Genomic DNA, 13715 nt, shown 5'->3' with positions numbered 1-13715 from the left:
TTTGTGGAGGGTCGTGGGGCGTGAGCTATTGATTTTTTTCAGGACAAATTTTGGTGACAAGTCGAAATCAATTTTAGCATTATATATAGTGACAGCTGAGGGTGAAACAAACAAATTTTTTTTCAGGGCCAAAAACTGGAAACATTTTTAGTTTCCAAAACAAAATCCATAGTTCACCACCCCACGCCCTTGCCATATGTTTTATACTCGACTATAATACCCCCCGAAAATCAATTGATTGCGGCCTTATGGGTTCGGCAATGATGCTGCTTTGAGTCTTGATTAGGGGTTAATAAAGTACGTTAATTTTTTTTAACAAAAAAAAAAAATCTGTAAATTTAGACAACTAATAATTATCAAAAATATCAATTTTACTCAAAAATAGTTTCCTCCTTAAATATATACATGATAAAACTGATGTCCTAAATGCCTAGTTTTGTGTACACTCAACCTACACAAGGCCTACATTGACTATCGACTGTGTGTAGGTAAAACATGATTTAAACTTTGAGTTTTATCAATGGGAATGAAATTGTGTTTAGTTTACGTGTGAGTTACACTAACACAACACCAAATTTAGGTCAATGTGAACACGGCCTTAGACAAAAAGTATAAAAAGTTAATTAGTACTTGTTAGATCGATTAAATCATAATGGTATAATAAAATATAAATATCACAATCGATATTGTTAATTAAATGCTGCTTCTAAAAATAACCACTTCTGATCCATTATTTTTTTTTTGTGTAAGGGTTATGAAACATACAGATCATTTTTCTATTGTAATCCAATACTTTAAACGTCTTATCAAGACGAAACGCGCGTCTGACGTACTAAATTATAATCCTGGTACCTTTGACTATTTATACCACTGAGTCGATGCCTCTGCTGGTGGACGTTTCGTCCCGAGGGTATCACCAGCCCAGTAGTCAACATGCATATCAATAATGTGGTCATTTTTATAAATTTACCGTTTTTAAAACTTTGATTTTTTTTTGAAAAACTAAGGATTTTCTTATAACCAGGCATAGATTACCTTAGCCGTACTTGGCACAACCTTTTGGAATTTTGGATCCTCAATGCTCTTCAACTTTGTACTTGTTTAGGTTTATAAATATTTTGATATGAGCGTCACTGGTGAGTCTTATGGAGACGAAACGCGCGTCTGGCGTACTAAATTATATATCAAAGGGAATAAACTGTGCCCCTCTACTTGCCGACTTGTTTCTTTATTATTTTGAGGCTGACTTCATGCAGGAACTTCTTAGGAAGAAAGATAAGAAGTTAGCAATATCCTTTAACTCTACTTTCCGCTATATAGATGACGTTCTTTCACTAAACAATTCAAAATTTGGTGACTATGTGGAACGCATCTATCCCATCGTATTGGAGATAAAGGATATTACAAATACAGTTAAGTATGCTTCATATCTTGACTTACATCTAGAAATTGACAATGAGGGTCGGTTGAAAATAAAACTTTACGACAAAAGAGATGATTTCAGCTTTCTAATTGTGAACTTTTCATTTCTAAGTAGCAACATTCCAGCAGCACCTCCGTACGGGGTATATATCTCCCAATTGATACGATATTCCCGTGCTTGCATTTCCTATTATGATTTTCTTGATAGAGGGTTACTGCTCACAAGGAAGTTATTAAACCAAGAGTTACAAATGGTGAAGTTGAAATCATCCCTTCGTAAATTTTACGGACGCCATCACGAGTTGGTTGACCGTTACGGAATAACCGTTTCACAAATGATATCGGATATGTTCCTTACGTCGTAACTATAATCCCCTTCCCTGTCATGAATATGACCTACCAAATTAGACTATTTACCGGATTTGTAATCACATAAGCAACATGACGGGTGCCACATGTGGAGCAGGATCTGCTTACCCTTCCGGAGCACCTCAGTTCACCCCTAGTTCTTGGTGGGGTTCATGTTGTTTATTCTTTAGTTTTCTATGTTGTGTCATGTGTACTATTTTCTGTTTGTCTTTTTCATTTTTAGCCATGGCGTTGTCAGTTTGTTTTAGATTTATGAGTTTGACTGTCCCTTTGGTATCTTACGTCCCTCTTTTATAATCCTGGAACTTTTGATAACTATTGAATATTCTATTTTGTGGACAATATGCTCATACATATACATTTGTATATATAGTATTTAAGTAAGAAAAAGATATTATTAACTGTTTACTGTTGACAAAATCCTCAGACACACCTAAAATGACCTCTTTTGCACTAAAAGGCAAGAAGATGTCATAATTTCTAATCCAATCTTTAATGGAAAACCAGAAGTTTTGTGTTACATTACATTCCCAAAAAGATGTGAATTTTTTTTCTCTAACTTCTGAACAAAATGTGCATAGTTCAATTTCGTTTAATTTAAATTCATATGAAAAGGAATTACATGGTGAAATCCTATGAACAATCTTAAATTGAAAATTTTCTAAATACGAATTTCTAGTTATAATGAAGGACATGAAATACATAGCATTCCAATCATCAATCTGTATATTATAGTCTATTTCCCATTTGTTACTGGAAGATAGTCACCATACTTTATTATCCTGCAGAAATAAATTATAGAAAAATGTACAAGATTTTGGTTCTTTTTTAACTTTATCTACTAATCTATTTTCAATATTATCAAGTTTAGAACTACCTTCTATCCTACTTTTCCATCTATTTGGAATAGCACTTAAAATACCATAAAACTCTACAAAACTATTATTGATATTATACTTTTTCTCAAATTCTTCATATGAGAATAATGTATTATTATCTGACACATGATCTTTGATAAAAAAAATATACAATTTTCATTATATTTACCTTTCAAAATAATCTTCCCATCCATTTTGATGTTTGGATTTAGTAATATGGACTGGGCAAGAATATCGGTATTGTTTTCAACTGTCAACTTATTTTTCAATTTTGTTCAGCAAAGTAAGGGATATGTTTTTTCAGCACCACACGTAACTTAAAGTTAAATCGTTAGTGTGTTCAACATAGTTATTGAATTGTGTTTACTGCATTACACATATTTCAAAGTTACATCGTTAGTGTGTTCAACATGGTCAGTGAATAGTGTAGTCAGTTCTACACATCTTTTTTTAAGTTACATCGTTAGAATGTTCAACAAAGTGATAGAATTTTGTTCAGAACTACACGCGTTTCAAGTCTTCTATCGAGAAACAAATCTAGTAAACAATAAATTACAATTTCTTGCCAATACTAATGGACGACAAATTGTTCATCATTTACGCCTAGTTAAGGAACAAAAATACACACCTGTTAAATTGAGAAAGGAAATGGGAAGGTGTCAAAAGAGACAACAACCTGATCAAAGAACACAGATGAAGGCCACCAATGAGTCTTCAATACAGCGAGAAAATTCCGCACTTGGAGGCGTGATTCAGCTGGCCCATGAACATACTTTTTGTTTGTCAAACATTACCAGCTTATACTTTAGATTATCCCTAACTTACATAGTTACTTTATGCCAAAAAAAAAACCAACTACTAATTATGAAGTATAAACTTTCTTTTATTTGAAAGCTAAATATGTGTTAATAATTTTCTTGTTTAAAGTAGACATATATCTTTCTTTGTACTGTTTAAATATTTAGAATTGTTTACACAATTTTTCCAAGTATCACACAAGCTGGATCCAGTATTCTTGGGCCTTGTATTCATAATGGAACATATTTCAGATGTGTTCCTAATTATATTATTAAGCACGTTCTGAATTTCCATCTGGCTTCACCTTATTTCCATGGATCACAATTGAATCCCCGTATTCCCAGTGACACATACTATACCAAGGTTTTCCAAATAAATCACAGTCTTGCTCAAAGTGTCTTTAGCTGTTTCAACTTGATTTACATTCTGATTCAATATTTGTCAACTGGAACATACTCAAGTTGCAGATATTTCGATTAGGAAAAAAAGTTAAGTTTTTCTGATTGGTTTAATTTTCAAATACTACAATCAAAAGGTTAACAATGCTTGTTGAATGGAATGATTGCATGGTGTTCTTCTTTCAATGTGCAATTTAAGTCGCTTTTCAGACACATTAAGCAATAGACTATCTTTATGCAGATTATGGTATGAAATACATTCATACTTAGTAAGGTAGGCGGGACATCTTATTTCATATCTAGTCTCAAAAATTCTAATTAGAACAAACTTTGGCTCCAATAAACCATATTATAGATCTTTTAATATATATCTACACTTCATTAAGAAACCAAGGATACAACTTCCTCAGGCAAAGTTGACCTTCAATGTCTTTTTGGTCGTAAAGCTCTTCAACTGTTTTGGTTCTTTAAAATGTACATGGCTTTCAATTTTCAGCTTTAAATGATCGTGATGAAAGTATATCCAGAAAAGAGCTTCGGATACATGTAGTTAATAAACTCATCATAGATACCAGGACTTAATTTTGCATATATGTCAGACAGACGTTTCATCTACAAAAGACTCACCAGTGACGCTCGAATCTAAAAAAGTTAAAAAGGCAAATACATAATGAAGTGTTATGACATTTTTCACATACAATGAATGTAAGATGAAAATAACACACTACATTTTATATATTCTCATATATTTTCTTGTTTTATCTTAACCAGATACTTTCAAACAGAATAATTTGAATGCCAAGTCTGTATAACTGTTCAGGGATCTATAAGACCATAAGAGATCTAGAATAAGAATACTGTTAAAAATCGTTAATTAAGCCGCAGGTTTTTTTTCTCTGTACATTTCCCTGAGTGTTATACTCAGGTTTGCTTTATGTATGTATTTTTTCTGTTTTCAGGACAAGCGTGAAAAAATACTGTATATCTTTAGCTTAATAGCATTATATAGGCATCACGCACTATAATTCTGCTGCACATTTTTTAAATTGTCTAAGAATATAGAACATCACTTATTGCTGGGTAGTCCCCCCCCCTAAAAAAAAGAGAAAAAATGGTTTTCCTGGTGAAATGATCCATTTCATCGTGAAAGGTTTGTCAAAAGTTGTTATACAAAGCATAAGGCAATCATTTCTTGAAGAGTTTACAAATCTGTTTAAGATTTCGAAAACTAAAGGCTTTCAAGAGCCTGTATCGCTCACCTGATTCTACTTGGGTTTTTGAAATCATATAAAAAAATGTAAAATTTGGCTAAAAGTAACAACAAAACCTCATAAGGAATTCCTCATTCAGGCTATGTTTGATTTCATTCAATTCAGTGGTTCTCTAGAAGAAGACTTTTGTATGCATTTCCCGTAGGGTTCTATGTTAAACTAAGTCCCCCACTGGTGGCCATCTTGGATGATGGATCGGCTACAAAGTAACAAGTTAACACTTGGTAAGCACCTCATAAGGAACATTCATGCCATGTTTGGTTTCATTCCATTCAGTGGTTCACTAAAAGAGGACATTTGTATGTATTTCACATAGGGTCCTATGTGAAACTAAGTCCCCTGGCTGCCATCTTCGATGATGGATCGGCTACAAAGTAACAACACTTGGTCAGCACCTCATAAGGAACATTCATGCTATGTTTTGTTTTATTCTATTCAGTGGTTCTCTAAAAGAAGTCATTTGCATGCATTTACCATAGGGTCCTATGTTAAACTAAGTCCCCCTGCTGGCAGCCATCTTGGATTTTGGATCGGCTACAAAGTAACAACACTTGGTCAGCACCTCATAAGGAACATTCATGCCATGTTTGGTTTCATTCCATTCAGTGGTTCTCTAAAAGAAGACATTTGTATATATTTCCCATAGGGTCCTATGTTAAACTAAGTCCCCCGCTGGCAGCCATCATGGATGATGGATTGGCTACAAAGATTGTGTATATCCTATAAAAAAATAATATTAACAAAGCAAAAACACTTAAACAAGATTTTATTACAGAAATTAAATTGCACATATTTTGATTTAGCACAGAACAGTATTTAATAGAAATGCAAAGTAACAATTTTATCAGCACCATGATGAATGATCAGTCCCTTATGCAAAATGCACTAAAACAAATAAAAGGTTAGAAATTATAGTCTAACCTGCATGTAATGCATCTATCTTCAAAAAGGTGTTGTTTCTTGGATAAAAATGTCATCTCATTACCTCAAACATTACAAATAAGTTGATTCAGTCAGAAAATTATATATCATAAAGTTGTCTTGTTACAGGGGCGGATCCAGCCATTTAAAAAAAGGGAAAAAAGAGGGTGGTTCCAACTATATGTCCCCATTCAAATGCATTAATCAGCTGAAAAAGGGGGGTTCTAACCCCAGGAACCCTTCCCCTGGATCCACCACTGTGTTAATTCAATTTTTATAATTGTCCATGATTGATAAAATATTCAAAAACTGTCCACCCTCATTATGGTTATGGTCATGGTACCTATATAGCTTTCAGTTATATCTGATTGTCATGTATGTGTTCAAATTTAAAATGAAAGAAAGACAAAGGTAGTTTAACATTAAGCACCGGGGGAATATTAACAGAAAAATCTAAATGTTAAAACTTTATTGACATGACACCTGTTGAAGACTACATATTTTACATACATTATAAAGAGCAAAATAGCCTAAGTTCAACTTTGTTCTTGTTTGGCTTCATAAATATTTTGATTTGAGCTTCACTGATGAGTCTTATATAGACAAAACGCACGTCTGGCGTACTAAATTATAATTGTGGTACCTTTGATAAGTATATTCAGAAGTACATTAGATTTAAACAGGATTTTCTAACAAAACATTAGATATAGTCACAATTTTTATGATAGAAAATCTATTTTTTATAACAATTACACAGAGGAAAGAAAGATAAAATAGGAACAATAAAGAAGTTATTTTAGATAGATTAAAAATTACAAATTAAGACCAGGTTGTAGGTATACCTTTAAAAAAAGTCAAAGGTCCGTCAGATAAAGAAGGGAAGATATCGAAGTTTTTCTTCTTCCAAACTAAGAGTGGTAAATGTCTGTCACATGTTTTGTTATAAAAAAAACAATGACCAGCTACCCAAACACAAATTAGGAACATCTTCAATAAATCATATTGAAAACAATTCAGTTAAACAAATATACAAATTTCATTAAAATTTCTGTCATGACTTTTTGTCTATATATTTGAGGATATTATTGTGCGTAGGACATATGTTTAAATATAAATAATACACAAAGAAGTTATATAAACAACAAAGGAAATATTCTAAAAAGTAAAGCCAACAAAAATAAACATGTAACTTTGTGCAAATCAACAAGTGAAATAATTGTAAATAAATATTGGTCCTGATCTTGGCATGCATAAATCCTCTTTTACTATCCTCTTAATTTTTACTAATATTCAAAATTTTGTGTCAATGTATTTTATTTAAAATGACATTTTTTTCTTTAAGAATGATATTTTACAAGAAAAGTGTGGTTTGTATTTGTTATTTTTTAACAAATGGCAAAAAATATCAATGTGGAATATCATAAACAAATTTACATTAGAAAATATCCCAATAACAAATATCTAAATATATGTTTTTCATTCTTTTAGTAATTTAGTATATGCCTAAAAATGAGGTTATGTCATAATTTCAACAAAATCTGCTCAATTAGGTATAATTGAAAAATCTGACATCTTTCAAATAATTCTATTGAAGCCTATAAATAAATATTGTCACTAAACTATATACAATAAACGAGGTCAACAAGGTATATACACTAAAATATTTAAAAGAATACTGTACACTATACACTGAGCAGATTTTAACCTTAAGCATTCAAAACCTGGCACTGATATTGCATTTCATCATGTATCTAACTGGTCCTTCCAGAAAAAACAAACCCCTATGGAATGATGGATTGATCATGATACCAGCTCATGAATTGTCATATAATTGTACACACATAAAAACAACAACAAAAACAAAACTTGAAATTTGTCAACAAAGAATCTATAGGACTATGGGTAATTTCATTGTACGTAAATCAAAATTAATAAATAATTTACTCGTTGGTTGAACGTCTGCAGTTTTCAACATTTGAAATTATTACCCAGAATGCTTTAGATTCTTAAATAACAAATAAACAGTATGTTTGTCTATAGCTAACAATAATACATTTATATATAAAACAATTGGTCTCCAATATAGACAAAAAGTATTTTGTATACAAACAAAGACTGAGGTATTTATTAAATCAACAAGCCATTGAAAAATATGCATAATTATATTTTTGTTTCATGTATTCACTGTTATGAACAAATACCTAAAGCAATGCATTTGACATAAATGTTTACTTTGACATATCAAAACAAGACTTTTTTCATCAGCATTTTATTTAAATGCTTCTATTCATCTTGTTTTAGTCCACAATACAAAACACAATGTAATGATTCCTATGAATGTTTACATATAACTATTGCACAATTTAAGCTTAATCTGCCATTTTTATTTATATGTTTCTTGAATCTGTTATTTACTGAAACAGGATTGCAAAATTTAAATATCTATAAGTATCTACTTAATATTTACAAAATCAACATAAAATTAATGCTTGCTTGCTTGCTTTTACATTCAATTCCTTTTAATTGACCAAGTCCTTGGAATTCAGTTGAAGGTTTAAATAACAACTGTTTTCTAGATATCAAATCTATGAAGACTCTTCATACAGAATTTGTCAAGATCTTTGCCATTGCTGTTTTCATTAGTTGTAATAGATAACATTAAAGAATATTGAAATATAAATATTATGCTTGAAAATCTGCTGGTGACTAAAAATTAACCTTAACAGATTGAATAATCAAATCATTACTTATTTGCAAAAACAATAAAACTTAACTGCAAATATAAATATATTTACTATATGAACACTTAGTGAATATTGAAATTACAGTACAACAAATCAGAATACAAACAAATTGAAAACAAAATAATAACATCATACATATTCATAATGGAATGGATAACAAGTAAAATCAAGTCAGTTGTCTTAGATAAGCTGAGAGGATTTTCTAATACTTTTCCCAGAATGCACCAGATTGAGGAAGTAGTATAAGACAGCTGCTTGGGTAAAGACATCTTGTGCTCCTTGCATCATCATCATAGCTGGAGAAACTTTAGAATCATCCTTCACTGCAGGATGAAGTAACGTTGGTCCAAATATTGTTGCAAGGTTATTCAAGGACATTTTGTTTTCTGACTCATGTTTACTCACCCTGTAAGAGAGGAAGAATTGTAAATATTAATAACCATAAATAACCATTGAACAAACTTACTGCCAAAATAACAATCTAGCCTAATATTTTTTAACCTAAGTTAATGTTTTCCTGCGTTCATTAATGAATATAGAGCTACATCATAAGCGGATTATTAGCCCTCCTCTTTTTCAAACAATACATAACTCCTTGATGTCATACTGTGAATTCAAAAATTGTTGCCTGCATTTGTTATTGCAATTTTGTCATTTCAGACTTAAATGTGATTTTAATTTTTATGATTGTGAGAAAAATCTTTTTTAATTCATATAAAATATTTTAAAATGCGAGTTTAATTTATTACATTTACAACTCTGTCACATTTTTTGGCAATAATACAAACCTTGCAATAATTTCTGAATTTACTGTATAGATTATATCAGAAATTTATAAAAAAAATAAACATAGAGAGAGAATTTTAATAGATATGAAACAGTCACTTAAACTTCATGCAAACTGCTCAAAGCTTTCAAAACTGTCAAAATTCTCTCTTTGTTTAAGAATAAAATCCCAAAAATGTATAAAAACCAAAAAGGAGCTTAACGAAAATAGTTATATACATTTCATCAAAGTTTCATGCAAATTTGTTAAAGCATTTTTGAGTTGTTGTCTGACATGTTGATGATCCAGGGATTGAAGGATGACAAAAACCCATACCATGAAGTTGGCTATAGAAAGTCCACAAAGGTTTTATATATATACTTACTTTACAAGATGTTCTATAACAGATACTATACAATAATAGTTGACGTCTGGTAGATTGTGTAGTAACTGTAACATACATTTTTCTTTTGAGTCCTCATCCGCTAACGCTGTAATTATATAATAAATAGGTAAATACTATGTTCAGTGGAATATTCCATCAATGTAAAATTTATAAATATATAATTAATTAATAAGTATCAATTTTTGAGCATACATCACAATCTAACTTATCAAATACAATAAATATACTTTCTCTAACTCAATGGGAATTTATCCCTTTCCGAACCCATTGTATAAAAAAATTTAATCAACGTGTGGTTGCTGGTGATCTCAAAAGATCATTGGATGATTTTAAGAGGCATGACCTTTTTAGCTAACTGAATGAATCAAAATATGATAACAGGTGTTAATGAAATTGACAACTTCGTGCAATGTGAAAGGCACTCGAAGGGGATTTTCGGTTAACAAAAAAAGAAAATGTCTTTTTAATCATTAGAGAAACAGATTCTTACATAGTTACTCGTGGATTATCCGATTTATCCAATCTCGATAGTTAAATTATAAATTTTAAAGTCCTCGCCGAGGCGGCTCGGACTTTAAAATTGATAATTTAACTATCTCGATTGGATAAATCCGATAATCCACTGGTATCAATGTAAGAATCTATATATAACTACTTGTACTGGTGTGCCAGGCACATGAGTTCACAGCTACCCATTTTTATAATACTTTGACAGGCCATTCTTTTTGTCATGATCTTGTCTGCTATCAATTTATCAATCAAATAAAACAAGTCTTTAACTTTTTTTACTGCTTGACATTAGTAATTCCAGTTTAACATATTGGCCTATATTTTTCAATTGTAATGCTGCTAATGCCTTGATGAAAGTGCAATGATTGAATACTTGAAGTCAAATTTTTTTTTTTTTTTTTTTTTTTTTAGAAAAACCATTAAACCCAGCAAATTCAAAACCTATTAAGTATGTGCAGACGGACAAAGGTAAAACTAACTGCCCCCTTTTGCTATGGCAGGGACATATAAATAAAAAAAAACACCAGTAAATCCCCTACCTATTGAGTCTACAAATTGTGGATATGATTCTTCTGTAAAGAGTGGTTCTGGTAGCTCTCTGAAGTATAGCTTGAGGACACCAGTCACAGCGTGTATGTCTGAATCAGCTAGAATATTCAATCCAGCTCTCAAGTCTGAAACAAAAAAAGAATTTTATGTATTCTAATGTTTAAACTGTCACCAAGCACAGAGTATTACATAATAATATATGTATCTAATAGCACCTGAGATCATACCTGGTTTTGGTGGGATTCATGTTTCTAACTTTTTTGTATTCTATGCTGTGTTTTGTGTACTCTCGTTTTTCTTTTCATTCTATTTTTCATTTTGTGCCATGTCATTTTCATAGTAGTGTGCTACCTTGAGACTCATGAGGTTTAATATCCCTTTGATATCTTTTACCTCTCTTATATAAATATCAATGCTAATATGAAGTTTTCCCCTGTCAAATCCAATAAAAGGTAGAAAACTAGCAATTTTGTTCCATAATGGAGAAAATTCTAAATATATGATATCAAGCCATCTTTTGAATTACTACACTTACTTTTATCAAAGGCTCTTTTAATCCTCTGTATTTCTGATGTGACCCCTGATATTCTGTAGATGCCGACTTCGTCCATTCCTATGAGTGTAAATAATAGATAATGTTTAAATTAACATATCATAACTGCTGTTTTTACAAAAAGTTTGAAATCAAAATTTTCTATAAAACAAACGAATTTCAAGAATGAAGTTTATCTTTGAACAAGAATAAAATAACAAAATTTTTATAAGGAACTGGGGTTGAAGTCATAAAACTTTGCTTAGTGCTGGGAGCACAAAAATCATGCTCTAAACATGAAATCAAGCCTTTTTTTTTATCAAGATCACCTTTTAAGGTGGTACCTAACACTTTCACTAAAATCAATTTGGCTCGTTTAATTTTCATAAAATTTTGACAAAGTATTTACTTTGACCCTTTGACAAAAATCTAAAAAATTCAAAAAATTTGAACCAACCATTCTATCAGAAAAATTACACTGGTTATATAGCAGTTTGACAAACACTAATTTTGATCATTGAGAAGCTTAATATTCTCTTAACAACGCAACGTAATTAAAACGTTTAGCTGATTTTACAGAGTTATCTCCCTGTAGTGTTAGGTACCACCTTAAGGGCATTTAAACTAATATAACAATTCAGTTTCACTTCTTTTAAAAAATACTGGACTAACCTTTTTGTTCCACAAGTCTGATACAAGAAGCAACAAAAGTTGGAATGGTCTTTCCTTCCCTCCTAAAATATATAATATAATTATTAAAACTTGTACCATTGTTATTTTGTTTTTTTTCTGCATGAGAATATTTAAATCAGGTATAGGATGCATGTGTAAATTTAGGAAGTACATTACTCATTTTCTGTGTGATATGTCTTCATAAATTCAAAATGTCTTTTTTAAACTTTACACAATTGATATGAATATCAAACCGTTTTTTTATATCAATTTTTTTCATCTTTTTTCATTTTTTTTTTAACAATAAAATTTGTTGAAATTAAAAAATTAGATGTTTTGTGACTTTTTTTTGCATTGTTTTATTCTTACAATAAAGTTCCCAGAATACTTTCACCATAACTACAGGTAGTAGACAGTTGATAGGCTGACCAAAAAGGACAACTCTTTCAAATCCAGAATTTACATTCAACACAAGGAAGGAAATGCACTGTTTTACAATTTTTACTTTATTCTGACAGTTAATTAGACTTACATGGTAACAGTTTTGATCTTGAATCCAAATATTCCGCCATGTAGTTTAGAGGGTGTTCTCTTTAGAGTTTTGGCTGTGGTAGTGTGTCTCACTGATATGGTTAATGATATCTGTAATTAGGGAGAAAGAACAAATATATTAAATCATACAAAAATACCCACATAGTATTAGGACTCCAGCTTCCTTCAACTATAAAAACTGATTCAACCAAAAAGTACAATAGTGGTGAATGCGGCATTGAACATGAATCAATAAATCTAACATATGATCAACACTATATTTTGGTGCTCATTCATTGTAATGAACAAAAACTTGATTCTAGCATTAACTGTAAGTGAAAACGTCTGGAAGAATGATAGCCTCATACCTGCCAACTGTCACTATTTGCGGGGGATTTCTTCCATGGAGGCTCCCAAATTGAAATTTTGAAAGAGCAATTTTGTCCACAATTTAAACAAAACAATTAATTTCACAATGACATTAGGCTTATAAAAGTATGAAGAAGCCAAAAAACAATATTAAAATATATTTGCAGCCCCCCTTGAAGATTTTTTAGGACTATATCAGCCATCTTGCATGCAAAATCCCCATGGGAATTTTGAAAAGTTGTCAGGTATGTAGCCTGCTTAAAAAACTAATAATAAAATTCTCAGCAGAAAGTATAAATACCTCATTCATAGAAATCTTTTGTTCTTTAAAGCTGCTACTTAACCATTCTTTACTTAACTGAAAGTAAAATAAAAATACAGTTTACTAAACTGAAAATATTTTTTTTTAAGTGCATCTAATGATAAAGCATGTTGATTCAAACAGTTGTTAAGAAGTGTAGAAGCATTTTTACATTCCTTTAGACAACTTTCATTAAACATTTAAAATTGTGGTTCCCCTGTTCCCACGAAAATTGGTATCCAACAAATATTAATGAATCCATAGTATTGTTTTTTTCT

General features: G+C 30.9%; 1 protein-coding gene across 1 annotated transcript in view; it reads right to left on the bottom strand.

Annotated features, from left to right (window-relative positions):
* Window positions 1-5885: 5885 nt before the first annotated feature.
* The window catches only part of LOC134680628 (active breakpoint cluster region-related protein-like), a 42685-nt gene continuing 34855 nt past the window's right edge, over window positions 5886-13715 (bottom strand). Inside the window, exons 17-23 of the mRNA XM_063539748.1 lie at window positions 13438-13494; window positions 12769-12878; window positions 12237-12298; window positions 11568-11645; window positions 11023-11157; window positions 9953-10058; window positions 5886-9207 (exon numbers count right to left, since the gene is read on the bottom strand). Of these exons, the coding sequence (XP_063395818.1) occupies window positions 8982-9207; window positions 9953-10058; window positions 11023-11157; window positions 11568-11645; window positions 12237-12298; window positions 12769-12878; window positions 13438-13494 (774 nt within the window). The 3' untranslated portion in view covers window positions 5886-8981. The remainder of the gene's footprint in view (window positions 9208-9952; window positions 10059-11022; window positions 11158-11567; window positions 11646-12236; window positions 12299-12768; window positions 12879-13437; window positions 13495-13715) is intronic.

This window comes from Mytilus trossulus, chromosome 8, assembly GCF_036588685.1.
Source record: "Mytilus trossulus isolate FHL-02 chromosome 8, PNRI_Mtr1.1.1.hap1, whole genome shotgun sequence".
Classification (NCBI taxonomy): domain Eukaryota; kingdom Metazoa; phylum Mollusca; class Bivalvia; order Mytilida; family Mytilidae; genus Mytilus; species Mytilus trossulus.
Note: the sequence above shows the minus strand (reverse complement) of the source record. Positions and strands in the feature narration are given on the sequence as shown.